Here is a 22,030-nt window from a genome sequence, read left to right on the forward strand (position 1 = left end):
GGCATTGTGTGAGTGGCCCACGTGGGAGGCCGGGGGCTCGGCAGAGTCCCGTCGTAGCTGTGCCAGGGCTGGAGGGAGGTCAGCACCGTCGCTCCACAGCCGGGCAAAGCCCGTACCCGTGATTACCTGTCTGAACAATGGAGCATCAGATGGCTGACGTGTAGCCTTGAGTGGCCGCAGCTGTCACAGCAGTCAGGTGCAGCGTCTGCGCTCCCGCTGCTAAGTGTTTGGAATCTGCACAAGTCAGCTCAATGCTTTGGGGAGCCATCTTTGCACAAAACAAGGGTCCTTTTTCCTACACAAAGTACCTCATATGCCGTTAGAACGTGGTAACAGCACACAGCAGCGATCTGCATCCCAACTCTAAGAGACTCACAGGGAGCTTGTTCAGCCGGGCTCCCGGTACCCAGCCCAGAGGAGCACTCTACGGGGGCATGTGTCTAGGGGGGCCCAAGCATCACCACGGTGCAGTTGCCAAGAAAGAGGGAGGGAACCCCCCGATTTTAGGAAGAGGCTGGGGCGCGGCATGAGGCCGTGTGCCGGCTCCGAGTCCGTCACAGAGGTTCCCCCTGCAGACCGGGCCCGGGACACCCAGACGGACGAGATCGTGGCGCTGAAGAAAGTGCGCATGGACAAGGAGAAGGACGGTGAGCGGGGCAGGGGCGCTGGGCCCCGCGAGCCCGTGGGAGGGTGCGGCCGACGGGGCTCCCGTGGGACGGGCCCCTCGGTACCGGGAGCACGCCGGCTCTGAGAACGTCCGCGTGGCGCTCCACGCGCTCTGGGCTTCGGCTCCCTGAGCCCCGTGCAGTTCCTGCGTGTGGTGGCTGCCCCACCTTCTGTCTCAGCTCTCACCCCCGCCACGGGCCTTCCCCACTCGAGTCCTGGCCGGTGGCCTCTGTGTGCCCCATGCCGCCCCCGCTCACCACCCCACACCTCCCTGGCGGCCTGCGCGCACAGAGCTCTGCGTGCTCACGGCTGGCCCGCTGAGCACAGTGGGCCCTGCAGAGCTGCAGCCTGGCATGTGGCGACGGAAGGGGGTTAAAGGTGCCTGTTGGGACGGCCTCAGTTCTCCGGAGGTTGCGGGCAGAGCCCGGACCATCATAGGGTTGGGCGTTGCTGAGGCCTGACATGGGCAGGTGGGAGGCTCGCCGAAGGTGGCTGGCTACAGGGGTCCGTGTGTTCGGGGGTGAGGATCACTGAGCTGTCAGTGGTCCCGTCTGCAGGGAGGCTTGCTGAGGCCATGTCTGGTTGCAGGAGTCCCCATCAGCAGCCTTCGAGAGATCACACTGCTCCTGCGCCTTCGCCACCCCAATATCGTGGAGCTGAAGGAGGTGGTCGTGGGGAACCACCTGGAGAGGTGAGCAGTCTGCTGGCCCTGCACACTTGGCCCTGCTGAGCTCACTGCTGGGTGCGGGGAGGTGTGGTGTGGCATGTATCCTCCCCGTTATTCTTCTAGCATATTCCTGGTGATGGGTTACTGTGAGCAAGACCTGGCCAGCCTTCTGGAGAACATGCCGACGCCCTTCTCAGAGGCCCAGGTGCGGGGGGCAGGGGGGGCGCGGAGCTTCATGGGCCCTCATTTAGCACTTTTGCACCAAACCGGGCTCGCCCTGAGTGCCCCACCCTCTGTGTAGGTCAAGTGCATTGTGCTGCAGGTGCTCCGGGGCCTCCAGTACCTACACCAGAACTTCATCATCCACAGGTGGGCCAGGCTCTGGATGGGGCGGGGCCTCGGGACATTTACACTGGGCCGTGGCATGGGAGAAGGGTGACCACCAGGACTGACTGGCTTCCAGCGTGTCACTGCCCAGTCCCCAGTAGAGGAGCAGGAACAGGAGCGACACAGCCTCGGTGTGGGGGGCTCTCACTGCTCCTTGGGGAATCCAGCACCAAACAGTGCCTGCCTTCTCGTCGGAGCTGATGCTGAATGTAGTCAAGGCTCTGAGAAGTCCCGCAGTGGAGGGCCTTCCTGGAGTCTGCGACATGTGCCAGGAGAGGCCGAGAGTGGGGATCGGGGTGGAGTGGAGGATCCTCCAGCCTGAGAGCTGGACTGCCCTGAGTGGCCTGCACAGCCCTGGGTGGGGAGCGTGGGCGAGGCTGGCAGGCAGAGCTGGCTGGGAGCCCGGCTCTGCCTCGTCCTGACTCGCCGCTGGCACTGCTCCCAGCTGCCCGGCGCCTCGCACTGCCTGCTCTCGTTTTTAGAGTTTCCAACAGGAGCTGCTGTGTGGGGAAGTGTTCTGAGTGTCATTGTGATGGTGACAACCTGACTACCCCAGGGAGCTCACTCTTTGGAACCACTCATGTCTCTTTCACAGGGACCTGAAGGTCTCCAACTTGCTCATGACCGATAAGGGCTGTGTAAAGACAGGTGGGTGTGGGGTGCTGGCTCTGAGGTCGGTGTCTCTGTGCGTGTCACCTTGCGGGGCTGGGGGGCAGGTCTGTCTATATAAACACCCTGCAGGCTAAGAGCTGTTGTCCCCATACGGTGACTTGTTAGCTCTTGCTGGTGACACTCTCCCTTTGTCTCTCTGTCACAGCGGATTTCGGCCTGGCCCGGGCCTATGGCATCCCAGTGAAGCCAATGACCCCCAAGGTAGTCACTCTGTGGTGAGTCCTTGGGGACTGAGAGAGCATGGTAGAGAGAAGTTCGGGGTGTCATGCTGAAGCTGCAGAGGACCTTGCGGGTGGGGAAGGGCTCCAGCAGAGCAGGGCTGTCACAGGGGAAGGGCCACAGCAAGGCTGGTGGCACAGAGGACCTGCTTCATCCAGGTGGGCCACCGCCCTGCTCAAGCCACCAGAGCCCAGCCTGGCTCTGAGCCGCCTCGGTCACTCTCGACTGACTGGCACGGCGCTTCACAGAGCTTTCTGGAGTGACTTCTCGCTGCGTTTGCAAAAGGCAGAGCAGGGGCGTGGGTCAGGGCAGGACGTTGGAGTCAGAGGCTGTCTGCCACAAGACACTCAGCACCATCTCTAGGACCACTGGCACTCGGTTAGTACTGAGGATTCGGTGGTGTCTGCCACACCTGGGACACTGCTACACACCGGAGCCACTCAGCGACAGCAGCTGTCACCGTGTACCATGTTTGTGAGAGCTTTACAGGAAGCGGCGGTCACGTCGGTATTAGCAGCCCCGTCACCCAGGCCGTCTCAGGCTCCCAGGCTGGCGCAGGTCCCCCGTGCGTGCCCTGTGGGGCTCCAGCCGGAGAAGAGGAACTGCCGGACACAAGGTGGTGTGCTTCCGTTGGCAGGTACCGAGCCCCAGAACTGCTGCTGGGCACTGCCACGCAGACCACCAGCATCGACATGTGGTGAGGAGTGGGGGCCTCTGTCAGGCCTCGGGAAGGTCAGGGGAGGGCAGGTCAAGTGGGAGCAGGTAGGGACGGGAGTGGGGCTGGGGTCTTTGACCGCTCCCAGCTCCCAGGAGGTGGGCCTAAGCCTGGGATCCCGTTCACGGACTCCTGGCGCTGAGGTCCACAGAAGGCAGGCCCTGCCCTCACGGTCACCCAGACAGGCTGGGACCCAGTCCCATGGCCAGTCCGCTGTGACCTCTGACCCTAGCCCATGGGAGCCCGTGCGCTCTCTGCGGGTCCCGTCCCGCAGTGCAGAAGGTGAGAGCCTGCTCACCCACAGGGCCATGGGCTGCGTCCTGGCTGAGCTGCTGGCCCACAAGCCCCTCCTCCCCGGCACTTCCGAGATCCACCAGGTGGACCTGATCGTGCAGCTGCTGGGGACGCCCAGCGAGAACATCTGGCCGGTATGTGCCCACCCGCGCCCTGCCGCCGGCGCCCTGCCCTCCCGCGGCTGCGGCTTCAGCTCTCGCCCCGCCCCGCCCCGCAGGGCTTCTCCCAGCTGCCGCTTGTTGGCCAGTACAGCCTGAGGAAGCAGCCGTACAACAACCTGAAGCACCGCTTCCCCTGGCTGTCGGAGGCCGGCCTGCGCCTGCTGCACCTGCTCTTCATGTACGACCCGAAGAAAAGGTGCTGGCCTGGCCTCTGGGGGCGCCTGCCGCCGGGACCCATCGCGGGTGTCTCAGAACAGGCCACGCTGCCATCAGAACGGCCCACCTGATACATGGCCTCAGCCCACCCAGGTCATGCAGCCTGTTCTGAGGCTCCTGTTGGTCCCTGGGCTCCAGATCCCTTCTGTCTTGGGGGAATTGGGAGCAGGGGCTCCAAGTCTCAGGGAGGCCTGGGGCCATGTTGACGGCGTGGGGGGCCCTCTGTTCCAGGGCAACGGCCGGGGACTGCCTGGAGAGCTCCTACTTCAAGGAGAAACCCCTGCGTGAGTGTCCGGCCCCTCAGCACAGCTCGGCGGGGCTGCTGGCCAGGGTGGGGGTCAGGACGGAGCCTCACGGAGCCCTGAGCCCGAGGCTTGTCATGGCTCCCAGTGCAGGGCCGTCGTCGGGTGGGCCATGGGCCCTGGGCAGGCCGGGGCTGGGTGCTGACCATACACACCCTCTGAGGGTCACGGGAGGGGAGCAGGGGGAGGCCCCAGGGGTTCAGACACCCCAGTGCTGACAGCCCCTCCCCACAGCCTGCGAGCCGGAGCTCATGCCCACCTTCCCCCACCATCGGAATAAGCGGGCTGCCCCGGCCACGTCGGAGAGCCAGAGCAAGCGCTGCAGGCCCTGAAGGCTTCTGGGACTCGGCTCGTCCCTTGTCTGGGACTGACCACGCTGCGTCCTGCCATTTCTGCCCATCGCTGCGCTGGAACAGCAGGGTGTGGGTGTGGGGTGACAGCTGGGTACACTCGGAAGGGCCTGGATACTTGAGGCTGCTCCATCCCAGGCTGTGGTGGCCATGCTAGGTCCCGTCCGGTGCCACACTCACTGAAATATGTAGACCACTCATGGCTATTCGTGTCCTTGGTTGGCCACCAAGGTCTTTCTGGGGCAGGGAGAGCCTGTGGTGACTCCCTGGGCAGGGCTGGCAGGACCCAAGGTGAGGAGGGGTGTAGGGTACAGCCAGCCTGGCTGGGCTGGGTTATGGTTCGTGCTGATAGGAACTCAGAGATAAAAGCTTTCTTGACACATGCGATGGGTTCAGTGTCTTTTAATGTACTATGGGGTTCTGTCCTATGACACGTGTGCTGGGAAGGACAGATGGGATGGACAGACGAGGGCAGGACTCTGGTGAGGAGAGGCAGCACAGGGATGGCACCTGCCCTGGGCCGAGGCAGGCAGACCCACTCCAGTCTGCGAGCTAGTAGTTCCTAGGACCCCGCCTACCCCAGGGAGGAGAGGCTGCTCCCGCCTGCCTTGGCCTTGGCAATCCGCCTCAGTGGTGGCTGTTGAGAGCCCGGCCAGGCCTTTCCCATTGGACCTGGGGTGGGAAGCCTGTAAGACTGTGCCCCACACCTTCCAAAGCCAGCACATTAGGGAGCAGAGCAGGGAGGGTACTGGGGTGCCGGTTGCCCAGAGTGGGGTGATAGCCTGCCCAGACGGTCAGCACCTGCCTTCTGCTGCCTGTTCTCTGGGGTGCTTGGACACCTTACTGGTCTCCATCCATGGACTGACCCAGCCTCCCTGCAGTTGTGACCAGGGCATGTGGCCCAGCCTTGAGCTGGTACTCATTCAGTGCTGGCCTGTGACCCTCCCAGGGAGGGGCCATGTCTCCACAGCCAGGTCAGCCATGCACCTGGCAGGGCCCTCAGATTGGACCCCATGGAGCTCAGGGCTCGGTGTCAACTGTTTGGACACGTGGACGGAGATAGCAAGTCCCAAGTCACAACCTGCAGAGTGCAGGTCAAGAGCTATAAGCTGAGTGTTGGGCTCTTACAGTGGGGTGGGGGAAGGGGTGAGGGGATGAGGGTTCATCCCCGGGACAGATTCTGGTGACGACAGATGCAGGTTAGACCTGTCCACCCAGCATGTTTGGGCTTGGGTCTGTGTCTGGGTGCTCAAGCTGGGCGCTCTCCCCAGAAGGCCAGACCTTGCCTCCTGCTTGGGAGCCGGGGCTGTCTCCCCATCCCGGGCAGCAGTGGCCCAGGCCTGAGGACGAATGAGGTCCCGAGAAGCACCACAGAGACGGACTCTGGAAAGCCTTTGGCCAGGGCCTGGCTGGGCCTAAGGCCGGGCCCCGGGGCTGTCATACAGCAGGGTGTCCACCTGTGCACGCTGCAGCCATAGGCGCCGCTGGGTGTCGCTGAGCAATGCACGCAACACGTGGCCCAGACGGCAGGCAGGCAGGGTGGCACAGTGGGCGGCGTGCAGCTGGCGACATGTGTCGCAGCAGAGGGTGGGCAGGGCGCCAGGGGCCAGGCAGCTGTGCGCCTGGTAGCCGGCGGGCTCGGGGATGGGCCCATGCACATGCTGGGGGCCGGCCCGCCCAGGGCTCCTGGGGGCTTTGGGAGCGGCCAGGTCCCCTGGCTGATTCGGCAGCTCTCGGCACAGCGAGACGAAGGAGAAAGGCTCGGGCTCCAGCTCTCCCTCCAGGGCCCCGTAGGGAGGACTACTGGCTTGCTGCGACACCTCAGCCTCCTCCAGGGGCTCCCAGGTGTCGCCCCCAGCACCCCACAGTTTGGCACTCTGCTCCCAGAGCAGAGGCTGCGAGGCCAGCTCCGAGGATGGCGAGCCTGGGCCGGGAGAAGGCCCTCCATACAGGCTGGCCTCTTCCAAGCCCTCGTCCTCCTGCAGGGCCCGGTACAGGTCCAGCTGGGCCCGGTACACAGCTGGGGAGCCCCGCAGGGGCAGGGGTGGCAGCTCCTCTCCACGGGCCAGCCGCTGCTGCAGCCATGCCACACAGGAGGCCACATCCGCACTGGCCCGCCGTGCCTGCAGCAGCTCCTCGGCCGGCAGCACACTGGTGCCCAGTTGTGCCAGTACCTCACCCAGGATCTCGCACTCCAGTCGCAGGGCGAAGCAGCCCAGAGCCACCTGCACCAGCTGGCAGGCTGGGGGTGGGGCGGTCACCGTGAGGCGGTGGTTGTCCCTGGGCACGTAGCCCATCTTCTGGAAGCTCTGGATGAGAAGGTCCTCCGAGAGGGCACCCTTCAGCACGTGCACATAGCCCCCTGAGAAGGTCTGCAAGGGAGGGACCAGGTCAGCAGCAGCCTGGACCTGAGGCCCGAGCTGGGCTGAGCTTCAGGGGGGTCTGCAAGGGAGGGACCGGGTCAGCAGCAGCCTGGACCTGAGGCCCGAGCTGGGCTGAGCTTCAGGGGGGTCTGCAAGGAAGGGACCGGGTCAGCAGCAACCTGGACCTGAGGCCCGAGCTGGGCTGAGCTTCACCACCCTCACTCCGGATGGCAACGTGGTGCCACGTGACCAGACATTCTTGGCTGTTCTGACACTCCCTCCAGGAAACTTTTTAAAAACAAGAGCTCAGGGCACCCCCAGACACTCAGCTCACAGACTGGGCCAGCCCTGGCATCACAGATCCAAACCGAAGACTGGCTCGGCCCGGTCCCCACACCTTCCCGCACCCAGAGCTTTGCTGCTCGTTTCCGAGGTGCCTGCTGAGTTCGGTGTGCAGTCACCCACTCAGGTGCCATATGCCGCTGCTCCTCTGACAGGTAGCCTCCTGGACATATTGCCCTGAGCTCTGCTTTCCAGGTACTGTCCCAGAGAGCTTTCCCCACAAAGGCTTGCCACTCCCTCCAGCTGCGTGCCATCCGACAGCAGCATGGTGACCACTGTCACGTGCGGCTGGCTGAGAACTCTGGAATAATGGGCCAGTGCTTTCCAGACGGCAGTGACGGGGCCTGGCAGGGTGAGCAGCGTGGCTCTGGGACCGTGACCATTCCCCTGCTGCAGCGTCCGACAGTGCGCCGCCCCCCACGACAGACCTAGAACTGCACAACCCTCGTGTCCACTGGGCAACCAAGGCAATGGGTCCAGAGAGAACAGGGAACTTGCCCCAAGCCACACAGCCAGGAGGGGGCAGAACCAGACCCCATCCAGGCCTCCCCACCCTGGAAGCCCAGGGGTGCCCCAGAGGCAGGCCTGCATCCTGCTTCCAGACTCCCCCGGGGTGGCTCTGTGCCACCCTCCCCCTCCCCCCACTCTATTGCCTGAATGGATGAATGAAAGCCCAGAACCAGCAGATGTCCTCAGGAGCAGGGGCTCCAGAGCTCCTTCCCCAGAGAGGCTGCTGCTGCCATGGCAACCGGTGGAGGCAGCTCGCCCACAGTGCCCACTGACATCATCACCTTCCTACTGCTAGTCAGCTCAGCACCTGGCGACCTGCCCGCCCCCTGCTGGCCCACAGCTCACCTAGAGGAGCCAGGCTAGCCCTGGGCACAGCTCTACCCCGGATGGGGAGTAAACTAGGTTGGAGCCTAGCCTGGCTCTCCAACCCCTACCTGCTTCATAGGGGAACACTCACCTGGTGTCCTTCTCTATAAATGGCATCAGCCTGCGTTCTGGAGGGATTAGAGTGACCATAAAATCGTGAGCCTGTCCTATGATTTTTATGGCAACTGGAGCTACCAAGTCACTTTGGGGAGGGCAGTGATGCAAGCTTTAAGGGGAAGGACTCCCCAGGAAGCAGGCCCCTGGGGATGTGTGGCCTCCACCCACCCCATGTTCTCAGCCCTGGGAGTGCCCAGAGGGAACTCGGCCCAAAGCTACCCCGACACACACAAGACCCCTCAGCGCGTTCTGAGCCCGGAAACCCACGGGGCTGAGGACACCTGAACCCCCAACCCCGAGGCCTGGGCAGGGAGTCCTACCTTGATGGTGGTGAACTCTTTCCTCCAGGGCAACAGGTACAGGTGCACGGCGGCCAGCTCCAGCAGCTCGAAGGCTCGGGCCAGGCCGCGTAGCGCGGGGGCCAAGTCGGCGCGGCCCCACAGGCCGTCGGTGAGCAGCGCCAGCGCGTCGTCCTGCAGCGCCCCATGCAGGTCGAAGTCTTCCACCAGGATCTGCCAGAGCACGGCGCGCAGCGACGCGTCCCCGCACACGCCCGCGCGGCCGCGCCGCAGCTCGCGCTCCAGGCACAGGCGGTAGTCCTCGGACAGCGAGCTGCTGCCCATCCTGGCGGGCAGGGGTAGGGTTTTAGGAACAGAGACCCCTCCCCGCCAGCTGTGTGTCCCCAGAGCTCTCGCCCAGCACCCACGGGTCCCCCTCCAGCCTGGCGGCTCTGTCCTCGCCCGCTGAATGGCCCCGGGTATCTACAGCAGCCCACTTTCCTGGAAACACGCCCCGCCAGCTGATGTCCCCCATCCCGAACTCAGACCTGTCGCCCACCATATCGTTCTGTGGGCCCCGCAGGCGAACCCACTACCTGTCTGTCCCGGGCGGTCGCCAAGCGCGCGCCGCTCTGCTCCGGCCTCTCCCCAAGCAGGGCGCTTCCGCCCGGAGCTGGCTCCGCCCATCGGCTTCGGCCGTGACGCTTGGGGCGGGGCTTGCTCCAGGCTCCGCTCCCTCGGCCAACACGGGCGGGGTGGGGCCTGCCAGGGGCGTGGCCGTAAGGCTCCCAGGGGACAGGGCGGGCCCGGGGGCGTGGCCGCGCGAGTTCCCGCGGAGCGAGGCGAGGCCTCATGGCGGCTCCGAAGAACCTCGGCGGCCCCGCCCCGCCGAGCACCTGCGCGACGCACCTGTACGGGCACCTGTTACTGCGTCGCCCGTCTCCCCACGGTGCCTTTCACGGCGAATCCCCACAGCGGGCGCAAAATAAAGGTTTGTTCCAGCAGCTCCTCCCACAGAGCCGGCCCTGAGGCTCAGAGCGACCGCGCCCCGCTGTCTCCTGCCACGCGCTGGGGAGCGCCAGGGGTCTACTGGGAGCCGGGACGCGGGGCGGAGCCCCCCGCGTTACCTAATGGGGATTCCCCAGAAAAGAGTGGGGAGGAGGCATCTTCTGGAGGGCTCCGCCTCCTGGTCTCCTGTGGCTGTCAGCCGCCGGCCCCTGAGAGCACCGTTTGGGGGCCGAGGTGCGATGAAGGCGCGTTCTTGTCCAGTGTGCAGGATTGTGCGTGGACGTGCACCCTCCGTTGCGTGTGCAGGGTCGTAAGTGCATGCTCCTGTGCCTCGCGCCTCCGCGCCTGCGCTCCTGCTGTCAGTAGGCATCCGTTCCCGCTGCTGTGTGTTATCAACACTCCTGACTCGGGAAGCATGGCTCTTCCTCCGAGTGAGGCTGGAACCTCGGTGGGGCTTCACACCTGTCTCCACCCATAGAATGGAAGTGACCCTGTGTGCTTCCCAGGTTAAGTCATAAAAACTTGTTATCTTGAGAGGCTCTCTTTTGGAACCCAGCCGCCACGCTGTGAGGAAGTCAGCGGCCACACGGAGAGGCCTTGTGCTGGCTGAATAATGTGCCCCAAATTCATGTCCACCCGGGAGCTGGGGACATAGGGTCTTGGAAGAAGGGTCTTTGCAGTTGTGATCATGTTAGGATGAAGTCATATTGGATTAGGGTGGGCCCTATATTCAATGTGACTGGTGCCTTACAAGAAGAGGAAGGTTTAGACACAGCTACATAGGGGAGAAGGGATATAGTGACCAAGGCCGAGACTGGGGTGATGCAGCTACGAGCCAAGGATTACGGGAGCCATCAGAAGCTGGACAAGGCAAGGAAGCGATCTCCCCAAGACGAGGGAGCACAGACCCGTCGACACTTCGATTTCTGACTTCTGTCATGCAGAATTCGGAGTACATTTCTGTTGTTTTAAGCCACCCAGCTTGTGGTATTTTGTTACAGCAGCCACAGGAAACTGATGCAGGCCTCACATAGTTGTTCTAACAGCCCTGAGGCGCCAGCTGACAAGCATCCACTGCAAACATGAGGGCAGACATCCAGATGATTACAACTCCTGGACATTGGGCCACCCCAACCTGGAAGCTGACCTAGCTGATGCCGGGCTGGGGAGCAAGGAGTAGAGACAAGCTGTCCCCACTGCACCCTGTCCAAATGTTAGATTCATGAGCAGAGTAAATAACTGTCATGTGTTTGGGTGGCTTGTTACGCAGCATTGGATGGCTGGGACGAACACAGTACGTGCCCCTACCCACTCTCCTGAGGACAGATGCCACATTGCTCTAATTCATCTGTGTACACGACCTTGGGCTACAACCAAGAGCAGAGTTGCTGGGTCAGAGGGCCCAAGACTGCAGCTGGCCGAGTTTGCTGACCTGTCCATGCCACCCTGTGCCTGTGGCCCCATCTCACACAGTATGCTGGGCAATGTCCAGCTGTCTCGTTTCGCCAGTCCATTGCATACAGAGTTCTACCTTGTTACTGTTGTAATTCGTATTTCTTGATTCTTTATGACTTCCTATGCTGATTATTTTATTTCCGCCTCTGTGGGTGGCCTGCTCATAGCCTTTGTTCTTTCTTTACTTGGGGCACCTACATTTTTGCTGCTGCTTTGTGGGATTTCCAGTGTGATGAATCGATCACTCCTCTCTATTTAAAGGAGGAGCCATAGGCTCAGAGAGGCTAAGAACTGACCCAAGATCACACAGCAAGAAGCAGCCTGAGCACAAGCCTGACTGACCACAGTGAACACAGCAGGATGCCAAGGAGACAACCCTCAGAATGCTTGCCCCCCCGCCACAATGTAGTCCCTGGCACAAAGCCAAAAGGTGCCCCCACTACCAGGCTTAGCTCGAGGCGTACCTTCACCCCCACCTGCTGGGTGCTAGGGGCTTTAAAATCCCAGCCTTGACAGGTCAATGCCGGGCCTGGAGCAGACACTCCCCCCTCGCAAGGCTGAGATTCATGTCCAGGACGGGGGACTCGGAACTCCACATTTACAGGAGCAGAGGCAGAATGGGGGACCAAGGGCAGGGCCATGGCCTTCCTCTGGAGAGGGTGGAGGAGAGGAGACAAGGGTAGGGACCCAGGGACTGAAAGCTTCGAGGGCAGGTTAAGAGAGTGGGTGCTGGCCTATCCCTGGGGTGCTGGTGGGCAGGGGATGCTAGCCCACAAAGGGTCCTGATAGGACACTGGCCCCAGGGACAGATCCAGGCTCAGGTCCTGCCCAGGGGTGACTTCTGACCCCTAGACCGTACTGTCCCTGGTGGTGCAGGCCCAGGGCAGCCCCAGCCCCACACAGAGGGTCTGGGGGCAGGCCTGGTGTGGTGAGCCTCAGCCGTCTCTGGGAGTCTGCTTTTTGCTGGTCAGCAGAGGGGTGGCTGTGCTGCCTAGGCCTGCGCTTGGCCAGGGAGTGGGGACTCAGCAAGCTTCTTGGAGTGAGACATCAGTGACCTCTTTATTATCAGCCAGGTTAGTGACTTCCGGGGGCACAGAGTCAGAACAGGCAGGCACTGACCCTCCGGGAGGACCCAGGAGGGGTATCTGATGCCACTGTCGAGGGCGGAGGTGTGGCTCTGAGCCCCCAGATACGGGTGGGTGCCCCAGAAACACCTGGGCTTCCAAGGGAGCGCGGGGTGGTCGATACCCAATAAATAAGCAGCACAGCTTCAAACCCCTGGGCCTCAGGGCAGGAGGCTGACAGGGACTGGCTCGGGGAGCTCTGACTGTCCCAAGTGATGGAGTGCGAGACACCAGGCCTGCCCTCAGCCAGGCCCATACCCCCGCCCTGCCCAGGGGAGCCCTGCACGAGGCCTCTCGGAGGCTGGGGACAGAGAGAGGCCTGGGTCCTGGGAGCTGATGCAGCTGAGCCCCAGCCTGTCAGGAGCAGAGGGCCTTCCCTGAGCCCCAGGGACCGGTGTCGGGTGAGGGTGGGGGCGAAAGCTGTGGAGCCGCCACTGCAGCTGGTCCCGATCTCTGCTGCGTGCCCAGGGCACCCCGAGGGAGCAGCTCCACGTAGCTCAAGGCGCTCTGCAGTGAGGTCAGGCAGTAGCCCTCCTCCCCGATCAAATACCTGTGGGGAGGTGGCGCCTGTCACCAGGAGGGTGGGGACATGAGGAGGGCCTGGCATTCTGGAAGGGGTAGCTGCCCTTGGGAGGCAGGACCTGGCCGCTGAGGTCCCAGGGGGCCCGTCAGGGAGGCTCGGTGGAGGGGAAGCCCAGGCCCCGGGCAGACACTGCTCAGCACTCGGCGCCCCAGCCCGAGCCGTGTGCCACAGGGAGAGGGACTGTGGACCCCCAACAGGCGGACTTCCAATTGGGGGTATGTGGCCGGCTCCCCGGCGGGCTCCTACCCCTCGTGGATGAACTCCTCCAGGGCAGCGCACTCAGACACCAGCTGGGGGAGCCCGCTCCTCAGCACCACGAACGACAGGATGGGCAGCAGGTCGTCGGCGCCACTGCGAGACAGGGCACAGCTGCCAGCAGGCTCAGGCCAGCAGTGCTGCTCGAGCCCCAAAGCCCACGGCCCCCGCTCGGCCCCCTGCATCCGTCCACACAGAGCACTCAGCAGCAGCTAGGCTGGCCCTGGACAGGGGCCCTGTGCTGCAGAGGCCAGGGCTGCACCCAAGGAGGGCCCCAGGGTGGAGGAGCCTCAGCAGCTTGCCCGAGCCTGGGGGACACAATGATGGCGGGGATGGCCTGTGGCCCGGGCAGCCTGCTCACTCCTAAGACCGGGTGTCACTCAGCTCAGCACACTTGGCACCCAGACCCTCTGTGAGAAGCATCTGAGTGAGCTGACGGGACCTGAGGCCCCAGGCCAGTGGGCTCTGGGAGAGCCTGGGGACAAACTAGGCCCGAGTCTGACGCGGGAGGCCTCACACTGTGCTCCGGCTCGTGGCCTTGCCCCCACGTTTCCAGGAGCCGTACACCTGCAGGGACACAGACTGGGGCCCCAAGGAAGGAGTCAGCGAAGGGCTGTGGCCAGACCAGGAAGCGCTTTCGGTCCTGGAAGTGTTCAGTCCTGCTACCCACAGCTGCCCCCGCCCCCGGGAGCCCAGCAGTACATTGGTGAAGGGACCGCTGGGAGCCGGGCTGGACGTCCCCAGGCTGGACCCCCAGCTGAGGCCCGGCACCCTGGCCCTGCAGGTGGGGGTGGCATCTGTCTTCCTCTTCTTGGGTGGAGCACCTCCCTGCTAACCTCGCACTCTGCTCTGACTGCTACCTCTCCGTCACCTGCAGGCCCTGGGGGTGGGGAGGGTGCCACAGCCCACCCGCCTGGCTGCCATGACAGGTGCCTTCAGGATGGCCCTGGTCCCTGGAGTAAAGTGGCAGTGGGAGGGGCCCCTGCAGGTGCTGAGGGAACAGCAGGTGTGCAGGCCACAGGCAGGTCCAGGTGAGACTGCGGCAGGACCAGACACCAGAGCCCCGGGCTGCGGAACCTGGTGGGGAAGACCCCAGCCCACCTCAGGAGCGTGGGGCAGGCACAAGGCAGGAAGCCCAGGGCTGGGGGCCCAGTGAAGGGAGTGGGCTCATCACGGGGCTGAGGCTGCTCCCCGACGTGTGCATCTGAGGGACCAAGCCTGTGATCCAGGACAAGCAACCTCCAATTTTATCAGGTCAGCCAGGGATCCCGCATCTAAGGGATCCCGAGGAGGGGGGTGCGCTGTTTTTGGGGGCTAGAGCCCAGGGACCTGCGGGGCAAAACTGTGTCCTGGTGCTCAGGGCAGTGGGGGAGGGTTCCCTCGCCCTTAGGCCTGTGAAGGCAGCCCCCCCAGACCGTGCACTCAGGGGACTCACATGGCGGCAGTGCCGGGCTGTGGCTCAGCCTCAGGCGCAGGCTCGTGGGCGCGGTAGTAACCCTCCGCACAGGCACAGATAGCCCGCAGGGCACGCACTGCAGCACAGAAGCCGGGTGTGGGGGGAGGTGCAGGGCAGTCCAACCCCGGCACCCTGGCGTGGGGGGTGACCCCTCCCGGGGAGTCACTCTCACGGCCCATCTGACAGGAGGAAGACCTGCATCCCACAGACGAGGAGCACAGTCTCCATGTCACCCTCTGGGACAGGATGCGCCTTGTCTGAACACGTCCCCTCGCCCTCCTCCCAAGCTCCGGTGCTCACCGATGCACTCCAGCTTCTTCTGGGGGCAGCTCTCCAGAACCAGCAGCCCCAGCTCCTGCGCTGCAGCCCAGTACGGGTAAGTGCCTGTCCCCGTGGCCTCAGGGCCCTGCGGCAGCAGCTTGCTGGGGATGCCGATGGCTGCTGGGGGCGCCTTCCCGTACAGCTCCATGCTCCTGCTCAGGGCGGCCTCCTGGGGGCGGTGCACACTCCTGGGGCAGGGAGAGGCCAGGCTCAGCTGCCTGAGCGACACTGCCCCCAGGACAGAAGCAGGGCCGCGGAAAGCTGGCCATGCCGAGTCACGGCAGGGTGGATATGGCACCACACGCAAACTAGAAACACTTGAGGATGACCTCAGAGTCAAGCACCAGGTGGGAGTAGTCACAGTGTGCCCCAGGGACGAAGAAGGGGGTCATCACGCATATGGGGACGGCACCTGTAGAGGGCCAGCAGCAGGGGCCACAGCGGGGAGAAGAAGGGCTCCTCGATGCAGGCTAGGCAGCGGTCCTTGGAGACGGCTGAGTTCAGGCCCTCGAAAGCCAGGAGCATCAGCGACAGCAGCCTGTCTGCCGGGAGCAGAGCCGGCACAGTGGCCTGTGGGGCCGGCTGGCAGCCCATGGAGGTCCCCCCCAGCCATCCTGGGGTGCCCAGATATCCCCCCTCACGTCCCCTCTGGTCCTCCCGAAGCCATCTGTGTGGGCAGGGCCACAGCGCCCTGGTTCAGTGGGGAGGGGGCTGTCTGGGAGCCCCCCTCCTGCACTCCTGTGGCCCTAGGTCAGAGCGGGCAGTCCGGGCACTCCCCCAGGTGCTCACAGGTCCACGCCCAGCTCCCCTGAGCGGCCCACTAAGGGGCCCAGGGAGAAGAGCAGAGAACGGGCTCTTTCTGAAAAAGGTTCACACTCCAAACCGCGGGAACACGCAGAAATTTCAGAGGCACATTCAAAGACGAGACATCTCAGGCTCAGAGAGACAGGGCTGGCCCGGGGAGGAGGGGGACCTGCCAGGGGAGATGCAGGGACCTGCCCAGGGAGGAGGGGGCCCGCTCAGGCACCTTGGAGAGTGAGGGCCCACGGAGAGCACTGAGGCCCAGCTGCTGGGCCTCCTGTGCTGGTTCCTGGAAAACCCGGACGCCTTCCTCCTTGGAAGGGACCTGGAAGTCACCTGCCACCCTGAGCCCCAAGGAAACCCTTAGGAAACCTACACACTATTCTCAGAATGGAAAAGCCAGGGAATGAGCCCATGGTCACCACCAGGCTGCACACATCTGACATTGCTTGGTTTGGAAGGACAGTGAGTCCCACCTGATGAGAGAGCCAGGACCATCGGCCACCAGAGGCCCTGACAGCAGACCTCTCCCCAAACGCAAGACTGCAGTGGACATGGCTGCGTCTCTTGCAGCCCAGTGAGAAGGCGGCCAGGGGTGGAGGGAGGTCTGGGCCGCAGCCAGCCCAGCTGCTCCCAGGGGCCAAGTCTGCCTGGCTGCTGAGCAGGGTGTTTAGCCAGAGGGTGGAGGGTAGGCGCCTTGGGCCAGGGACGCCTAGCTGCCATGCAGAGCAAGGATGTTCCTTTGGCCACCCCAGCGTGGGCCCATCCACCCCCTGGCCTCACCGATGGCATTGTGTATGTCCTTCACTGTGCTCCTGAGCTGCTCCAGCAATGGCTCCTTCAGCCCTGGCGTTGTAGGCTCAGGCAGACCCCCAGGGCCCCGGCCCCACCTCTCAGAAGTAGCCAAGAACTGTTCCAGGTCTTCGAAGGAGCTGTCCTTGCCCACTAGAGGTGATGGAGGCCCCTTAGGGCTGCTGTCCGCCCCTCTCTCTAGGGGCCCGGGGGGCAGTGGGGATGTGGGGGGGTCGGCAGGAGGTCCGTCCAGGGGCCGTGGGCCCAGGCTGGGCTCTGGGGGGCACAGCATGCAATAGAGGCTCTGTGAGGGCCTCAGCCGCCGGCTCCCAGGGGCCAGCAGCCCGTCGGCGTCGGGGGGTAGGGAGCAGCAGCCCGGGGCGGAGGCAGCAGCAGCGCCCCTGCTCACGATGGGGTACAGCGCCTGGTACACCGCACACTGGAGCCTCTTCAGGAGCTGCGTGACGGGGTGCTCGGGGACGCTGCAGCGGGAGGGAAGACAGGCGTGTGTCACTGGCAGCCGAGGGGCTGCAGTCCCAGCGCTGCCGCTGGCCTGGGGGCTGAGAAAGCTGGCCCCTGCCCACATCCACCCGGCCAGGGAAGTGACCCTATGCTGTTTCCTCCAGCGAAGGTGGCAGTAAGGTCTGACCCAGCCTCTCTGCAGGCAGAGCCCGGCCAGTGACTGCCCTGAGCAAAGTGGGCGGGCCCAGGGCCACAGGCCGGGCACCACCAGCCCCCGGACCTCCTCATTATAATCCTTTCAGCCACAACTAGGGGTGGGGGCCTGAGGCCCTGGTACCTGAGCAGATGGGACACTAAGCTGGTCACCAGCGATAGGTCCCCAGGGCTCCTCTTGAGCTTGGCCCTCCAGTGCTTCGGCCAGTCCTGCAGGGCAGGAGACCTTGGAGAAGAGCTCGGCAGGACCCCCACGGTGGGACGCCCCCTGCCAAGGCTGCACCCCAGGAGACCAGGCCTGCTGTTGACACCCAGCCTTAGGGGGAGGGAAGACCCCATGCCAGCAGGCCTACAGAAACTCCCCCACCGCCGTCGGGAATGGGAGCCACAGCAGTGACCCGTGACCCTGGCCCCCCACCCCCACCCCCATCCCCACCGCGCCACAGCCCTGCTGCTGCACCTGGCCCCGCGGACTCACGTGGTCCTGCTCGTACTCTAGGATGGCTGCGTAGAGTGCCCGCTGCTCCCGTTCCTCTGGGGTCAGAGCGGCCTGACTGCAGAACCTCCTGGAGAGGAAGCACGGGGCTGCCGGCTGCAGGCTGCAGGGGCGGGGACCCCCACCCGTCCTGGGCTGCCCAGCGCCCAGGACCAACGGGAGGGCGCGCACCTGTCGGCAGCCTCCTGGAGCCGCAGGCGGCGCTCCTCCTTCTTCCTGTGCAGCTGGGACGGCAGAGTTAAGGCCGCCGCGGACCTGGCGCGGGGAAGGGGCGCTGCGCTCGTGCGCTGAGCAGGGGCCATCCCATCGCCGCACGGAACACAGGGGCAGGGGCGGTCAGGGGTTCTGCCTCGGCCCTCGGCGGGGTATGGTCCAGACCAGTGGGAGGAGGTGACAGGGCTGGAGGGCGGGCGCCCACTCACGGAGGGAGGCAAGTCCTAGGCAACTTGACTTGAAGGGCGGAGAGGCGTTCTCCCGGCGGGGTGGCGGTGGGTGACAGGACCGGCTTTGCAAAGGAAGGGGCTGTGCAGAAGCCAGTCCCCAGGGGCATGCCTCTCCCAAAGCTGGGAGATTGTCCCCACACCCCAACCCTGTCACCTTTACTCCCCCCAAGCCCTTCTCTCTCAGCTCAAGGCCACGTTCTGAACTTCCCCCTCTGGACACCCAGGATGAGTGGACGGATGGGAAGGATACTGTGTCCTCCCGGGCCTTGGCGATCACCAGGTTCTCCATCATCTGCCGCTGCAGGGACAGGGTCTAGGAAAGGGAGGCAGGAGTAAGGCCGGCCGCCTTCCCCACCCGCTCAGCCTCCCGCTTCCCACTCACCAGCGATGTCTTCTGCATGGCCTGGCTGGGGTCCAGACGGGCCATCCGGGCCTCATACGCAGCCTTCAGCTTCTGATTCTGCAGGGAGGCCTCCTCCAGAGGTGTCAGCTCCCTGGAAATGGGTACAAGCTGCTGTCCAGGCTCCGGGAAGCCCAGCAACGCTCTGGTGACCTGCGGACCTTTCCTGACCCAGCCGTGAGACCGGAAAGTGAGGAGGTGGAGATGGGGTCAGGCAGGAAATGTAAGGAAGGGAGGTGGTTGGGGCAGACTGGAGATCACTGAACTTGAACTGTGAGTGTGCTGTTGGCAGGACACCAGACTTTGCAAGGAGGCTGAACCTTTATGTAAATCGGTCATGTGTTTGACAACGTGAATCTCTTTAAAGGCACTTCGTGAGCCAAACAGGTTAGCTTACCACCCATGAAGGAGAAAACCATGTCTACCAACAGTCCCCCCCACCAAAGTTATGTCCCACGTCTCCCTGTTCTGATGGGTGAGAGTGGGAACATTTGTCGTGGGGTGGAATTTCCGTGCCTGCCCTGCCCCCAAGCCGCTAATGCAGAAGTGGGGGCCTGAAACCTGAGCAGCAGTGGCCCCGGAGGAGTTGGGCCTCCTTGTTCGTCCCATCTGGGCTGCTTGCTGTGTGTCTTGATGTCCCCATCAGTTCTAGAAAACTGTTATCTCCTAACATAGTGCCCCACTGTTTTCTTCCTCCTATTTTTCTGGACCTCCAATAATCTTGTTAGACTTTCCATCTCTCCTCCAAATCATCCCTTTTTGTGAGTCATTCTGGGTACCTTTTTGACTTCTTATCCAGTTCGCTAATTCTCTTCAGCTATGACTACTCCGCTGTTACTCGTCTGTTCACTTTGTGCACGTGTGGCTCTTTCTGGAGGATATACAGTTGACCACTGAACAACACTGAAATGCGCGGGTCCACTTATACACGGGTTTTATTTAAAATTAAAAATTTACTTAAAATCCACATATACCCGCGCAGTTCAAACCCGTGTTAAGGGTCAACTGTATTTTCGATCTGCTGCTGAGAATCACGTATGCAGAGGGCCATCTTAAATCATACTTGGATTTTCAACTGCATGGGTGGCCAGTGCCCCTAACCTCCAGTCATCAAGGGTCAACTGTAATTAGTTGTTGCTGTTTCCAATTAGTTTTTAAAAATAATTTTAATATATTTTTCATTTTCTACTTGATTCTGTATTTGCTAAGCTAGACTTTATAGGTCTCTGCTCCCTGCAGGTATTTTCAAGCTTGCTTTGTGGTTTTCTAAATAAGGAGAGCACGTTTGATAACGTGTCTGGTAACTGTCTGCAAACTCTGTAGGTCTCTCTCTGCTGTCAACCCTTCATAGTTTCTCGTGCTTGGTTATCTTTGACTGTGCCACTTATTTTATGAAAGTTGAAGGTGCTTTTCTCCAAAGATGATTTGCATTTATTTCTTCCAGGCACAGGGAATTTCCACTCTAGGTGTCCATTTTAACCACATTCACCATGGTTCATGCTCTTTGTCTGGCCTCCGAGCCCAGACTCAGCCCACCTCCCGTCTGCCTGTCTTACTTCTTGGAGCTTTTCGACTCGACTGCCTGAAGCCTCTGGAAGACCTCGGGTGGCAGAAATGGGAGGAGCTTCCCCCCTTCGTCGGAGTACACCCGGCGGTGTCGGCTGGCAGGTGAGGGGACAGGGGCAGCCACAAGCACGGCTGGCTTCAGGCATGCTTTTCCTGCAAGACATACAGAGCCAGGGGTCAGCACGGGGCCCCACATTCCACAGAGGAGAACCGGGCTTGGGGGGATGCCCTAGAAAAACCTCCTGCTGGAGACGCACCAAGTTTGGCAGCTGTCGATTGGGCTCTCTCCAGACACTGCTCTGCCAGCTTCAGCATCTTCAGGGTGTCCTGGGGTACAGTTTCCTCAGCTTCTGGGGAGCAAGGGACAAGAGGACTCAATCACTAATCAGATTCTAGGTGAGATTAAAATAAGGGCAAGTTCACCCCTCTGAACCACTGACCCGTGGGCCACCCCACCCCCTCCTCACCTCTGACCTTGGTGACCCCACGCTCTGTTGGGGATGTTGCCCTCATCCCTGACCTTTGTTTGGCTTACTCCTCCCTTGGCTAGGGTCCAACATCTGGTCTCTGGTCATGTCCTGCCCCATCTCCATCCCCTTATGGAACCTGTCCCTTCACACTACGATAGTTTATGCTTACTGAGTGCCCACCCATTCAGCTTCTGCTCATGACCAAGTGGATAGGACATAGGACACCCCCAGGCCTGGGACCACCAAGGGCGAAGGTGTCCAAAATCTGCCCAGCACGGGAATAGCGGTGAGACTGAGAGCTGTACCTTCGGGGGTTTCCGCTTCTCCCAGCAGCACCTGAGAGATGTAGTGGACGCTCCTCAGGTATTCAGTGTATGCCTCCTGCACCAGGGAAGAGAAATGGCTCAGGCCCGTAGAGGCGAACGATACCATCACGCCTGCCTGGCGCCCTCGTGGGAGACACAGGAACAGTGGTGTCTGCGTGCTTCTGAGACACACCGGAGACAGCTCGCCGGTCTAATCAGTGACGTTCTACCTGGGGCGCAGATAGTGTCCCACTTCTCCAGCTGGGCACCCATCCCCCCTCCCACTGCCTCTCCCTCCGTCACAGGAAAGAACCGATTCTGACGCAGAGGGCCGGGAAGGAGCTCTGACAGTTGCTGTCATTTTTCACTCTATGCAACAACTTTCCTTCTTGGGTAACTCAGAGGTTGTTCATTCAGTGATTTAAAAAAAAGTCCTGGGAGGTTAATGAGGAAGTGGTGTTGCAAATCTTAGAATCACTTTCTGGCTTAGGTTCTGGGAAGTCCGTTTCCTGAACTCCAGGATAAGTACCGCCTGGGCACGCAGGAGTCTAGAACAGCAGAATATTGCGTTTAAAAAGTGTGGGCGTTCTGCTCCGGGCTCCCGACAGAGCCCATGGCATCTGGAACCACAGGCTAGTGTTTATTGTTTGTTTCCTTGCATCCCAGCTCTCAAATTACCCATCTTTAAGTCTACACCTCAGAGACAAGGATAAAGTGGATTTCGGAAAGAATTTCTGACTTGCGGGGGCACCTGCTCCCCCAGAAAAGCAGCTTGAGAAAAGCCGTGGAGGGGGGCCAGGACGCTTTTTCTAGGCTCACGCAGCCTTATCTTCAACTCAGGCAGCCCTGTGTGGCTCGGCCGGCTCTTCCACCTGCTGCAACCCTGTAATTAACACCCATCTGGGTACACGGCGCACCCCTCCCCCGCCGCCACTGCCTTCCCAGTCAGCTCTGAGGGGTCTGGACAGGCACCGCAGAACCAACCACAGTTAACCTTCGCTGGATTCCGTCCCTCGTGGGAATCTGATTAAACCTACAGTGTCTGCCCAGAACAATTCACATGCACATGGTACTGCTGGACAGTTATATCTGGAGGGCTGCTTCGCAGACGCTATTGTATCCCCTGGACAAATAGAACCGCGGCTCCAGTTCCCAACTCGCTGAACAGCTGGGAAAACCGAGGGCAAGTGAGGGCTGGGAGCTGTCCAAGGTCACGGCCGGCGCCCGCGCCCGCGCCCCGCAGCCGCCCGAGGGG

The 22,030-nt window shown here is 62.4% G+C and overlaps 3 protein-coding genes across 9 annotated transcripts; 1 reads left to right on the forward strand and 2 right to left on the reverse strand.

Annotated features, from left to right (window-relative positions):
- The first annotated feature begins 6 nt into the window (after positions 1-6).
- On the forward strand, positions 7-5,031 carry CDK10 (cyclin dependent kinase 10). Of its 3 annotated transcripts, none has more exons than XR_003043543.1 (12): positions 7-647; positions 1,255-1,357; positions 1,457-1,538; positions 1,635-1,702; positions 2,316-2,368; positions 2,538-2,607; positions 2,975-2,989; positions 3,249-3,308; positions 3,631-3,754; positions 3,838-4,090; positions 4,229-4,281; positions 4,534-4,604. XR_003043543.1 is itself a non-coding variant. In XM_025040795.1 (12 exons), exons 1-12 carry the CDS (start codon positions 527-529, stop codon positions 4,629-4,631), a joined length of 987 nt encoding a protein of 328 aa, XP_024896563.1. In that variant the 5' UTR covers positions 7-526; the 3' UTR covers positions 4,632-5,031. The 3 variants fall into 3 exon arrangements, 2 of the variants coding, with proteins under 2 accessions (XP_024896563.1, XP_006923485.1); XM_025040795.1 differs by having other exon boundaries at positions 3,838-3,977; positions 4,534-5,031; XM_006923423.3 differs by lacking the exon at positions 2,975-2,989 and having other exon boundaries at positions 3,838-3,977; positions 4,534-5,031.
- Positions 5,032-5,035: 4 nt separating this feature from the next.
- On the reverse strand, positions 5,036-9,303 carry SPATA2L (spermatogenesis associated 2 like). 2 transcript variants are annotated; one of them, XM_006923426.3, is made up of 3 exons: positions 9,222-9,303; positions 8,668-8,971; positions 5,036-7,021 (listed from the first exon to the last, which is right to left on the reverse strand). In XM_006923426.3, the coding sequence occupies exons 2-3, from the start codon at positions 8,968-8,970 to the stop codon at positions 6,065-6,067; spliced, it is 1,260 nt and encodes a 419-aa protein (XP_006923488.1). In that variant the 5' UTR covers position 8,971; positions 9,222-9,303; the 3' UTR covers positions 5,036-6,064. The 2 variants fall into 2 exon arrangements, with proteins under 2 accessions (XP_006923488.1, XP_015453742.1); XM_015598256.2 differs by having other exon boundaries at positions 9,174-9,252.
- A 2,825-nt stretch (positions 9,304-12,128) lies between these two features.
- On the reverse strand, positions 12,129-22,024 carry VPS9D1 (VPS9 domain containing 1). 4 transcript variants are annotated; one of them, XM_025040807.1, is made up of 15 exons: positions 21,813-22,024; positions 20,776-20,851; positions 20,258-20,350; positions 19,991-20,153; positions 18,417-18,528; positions 18,285-18,347; positions 17,763-17,815; positions 17,556-17,661; positions 17,220-17,305; positions 16,412-16,902; positions 15,240-15,369; positions 14,807-15,015; positions 14,486-14,582; positions 13,042-13,146; positions 12,129-12,762 (listed from the first exon to the last, which is right to left on the reverse strand). In XM_025040807.1, exons 3-15 carry the CDS (start codon positions 20,313-20,315, stop codon positions 12,570-12,572), a joined length of 1,866 nt encoding a protein of 621 aa, XP_024896575.1. In that variant the 5' UTR covers positions 20,316-20,350; positions 20,776-20,851; positions 21,813-22,024; the 3' UTR covers positions 12,129-12,569. The 4 variants fall into 4 exon arrangements, with proteins under 4 accessions (XP_024896575.1, XP_024896574.1, XP_006923501.1 ...); XM_025040806.1 differs by having other exon boundaries at positions 20,258-20,347; positions 20,776-22,024; XM_006923439.3 differs by having other exon boundaries at positions 17,574-17,661; positions 20,776-22,024.
- Between the last annotated feature and the right edge of the window lie 6 nt (positions 22,025-22,030).

Source organism: Pteropus alecto, unplaced genomic scaffold, assembly GCF_000325575.1.
Source record: "Pteropus alecto unplaced genomic scaffold, ASM32557v1 scaffold89, whole genome shotgun sequence".
Lineage (NCBI taxonomy): Eukaryota > Metazoa > Chordata > Mammalia > Chiroptera > Pteropodidae > Pteropus > Pteropus alecto.

What these genes read in the sequence shown, in the direction of transcription:
- CDK10 (XM_025040795.1), top strand. Translation starts at nt 527, where the DNA reads ATGAGGCCGTGTGCCGGCTCCGAGTCCGTCACAGAGGTTCCCCCTGCA. An exon ending in CGCCCTTCTCAGAGGCCCAG is followed by an intron (nt 1,539 to 1,634) that starts GTGCGGGGGGCA and finishes CCCTCTGTGTAG; the next exon opens with GTCAAGTGCATTGTGCTGCA. An exon ending in CTTCAAGGAGAAACCCCTGC is followed by an intron (nt 4,282 to 4,533) that starts GTGAGTGTCCGG and finishes CCCTCCCCACAG; the next exon opens with CCTGCGAGCCGGAGCTCATG.
- SPATA2L (XM_015598256.2), bottom strand. An exon ending in AAGAGTTCACCACCATCAAG is followed by an intron (nt 7,022 to 8,667) that starts GTAGGACTCCCT and finishes CCTCCCTTGCAG; the next exon opens with ACCTTCTCAGGGGGCTATGT.
- VPS9D1 (XM_025040805.1), bottom strand. Translation starts at nt 20,902, where the DNA reads ATGGTATCGTTCGCCTCTACGGGCCTGAGCCATTTCTCTTCCCTGGTG. An exon ending in ATCGACAGCTGCCAAACTTG is followed by an intron (nt 20,154 to 20,257) that starts GTGCGTCTCCAG and finishes TATGTCTTGCAG; the next exon opens with GAAAAGCATGCCTGAAGCCA. An exon ending in GGACATACACAATGCCATCG is followed by an intron (nt 15,370 to 16,411) that starts GTGAGGCCAGGG and finishes TGCTCCCGGCAG; the next exon opens with ACAGGCTGCTGTCGCTGATG.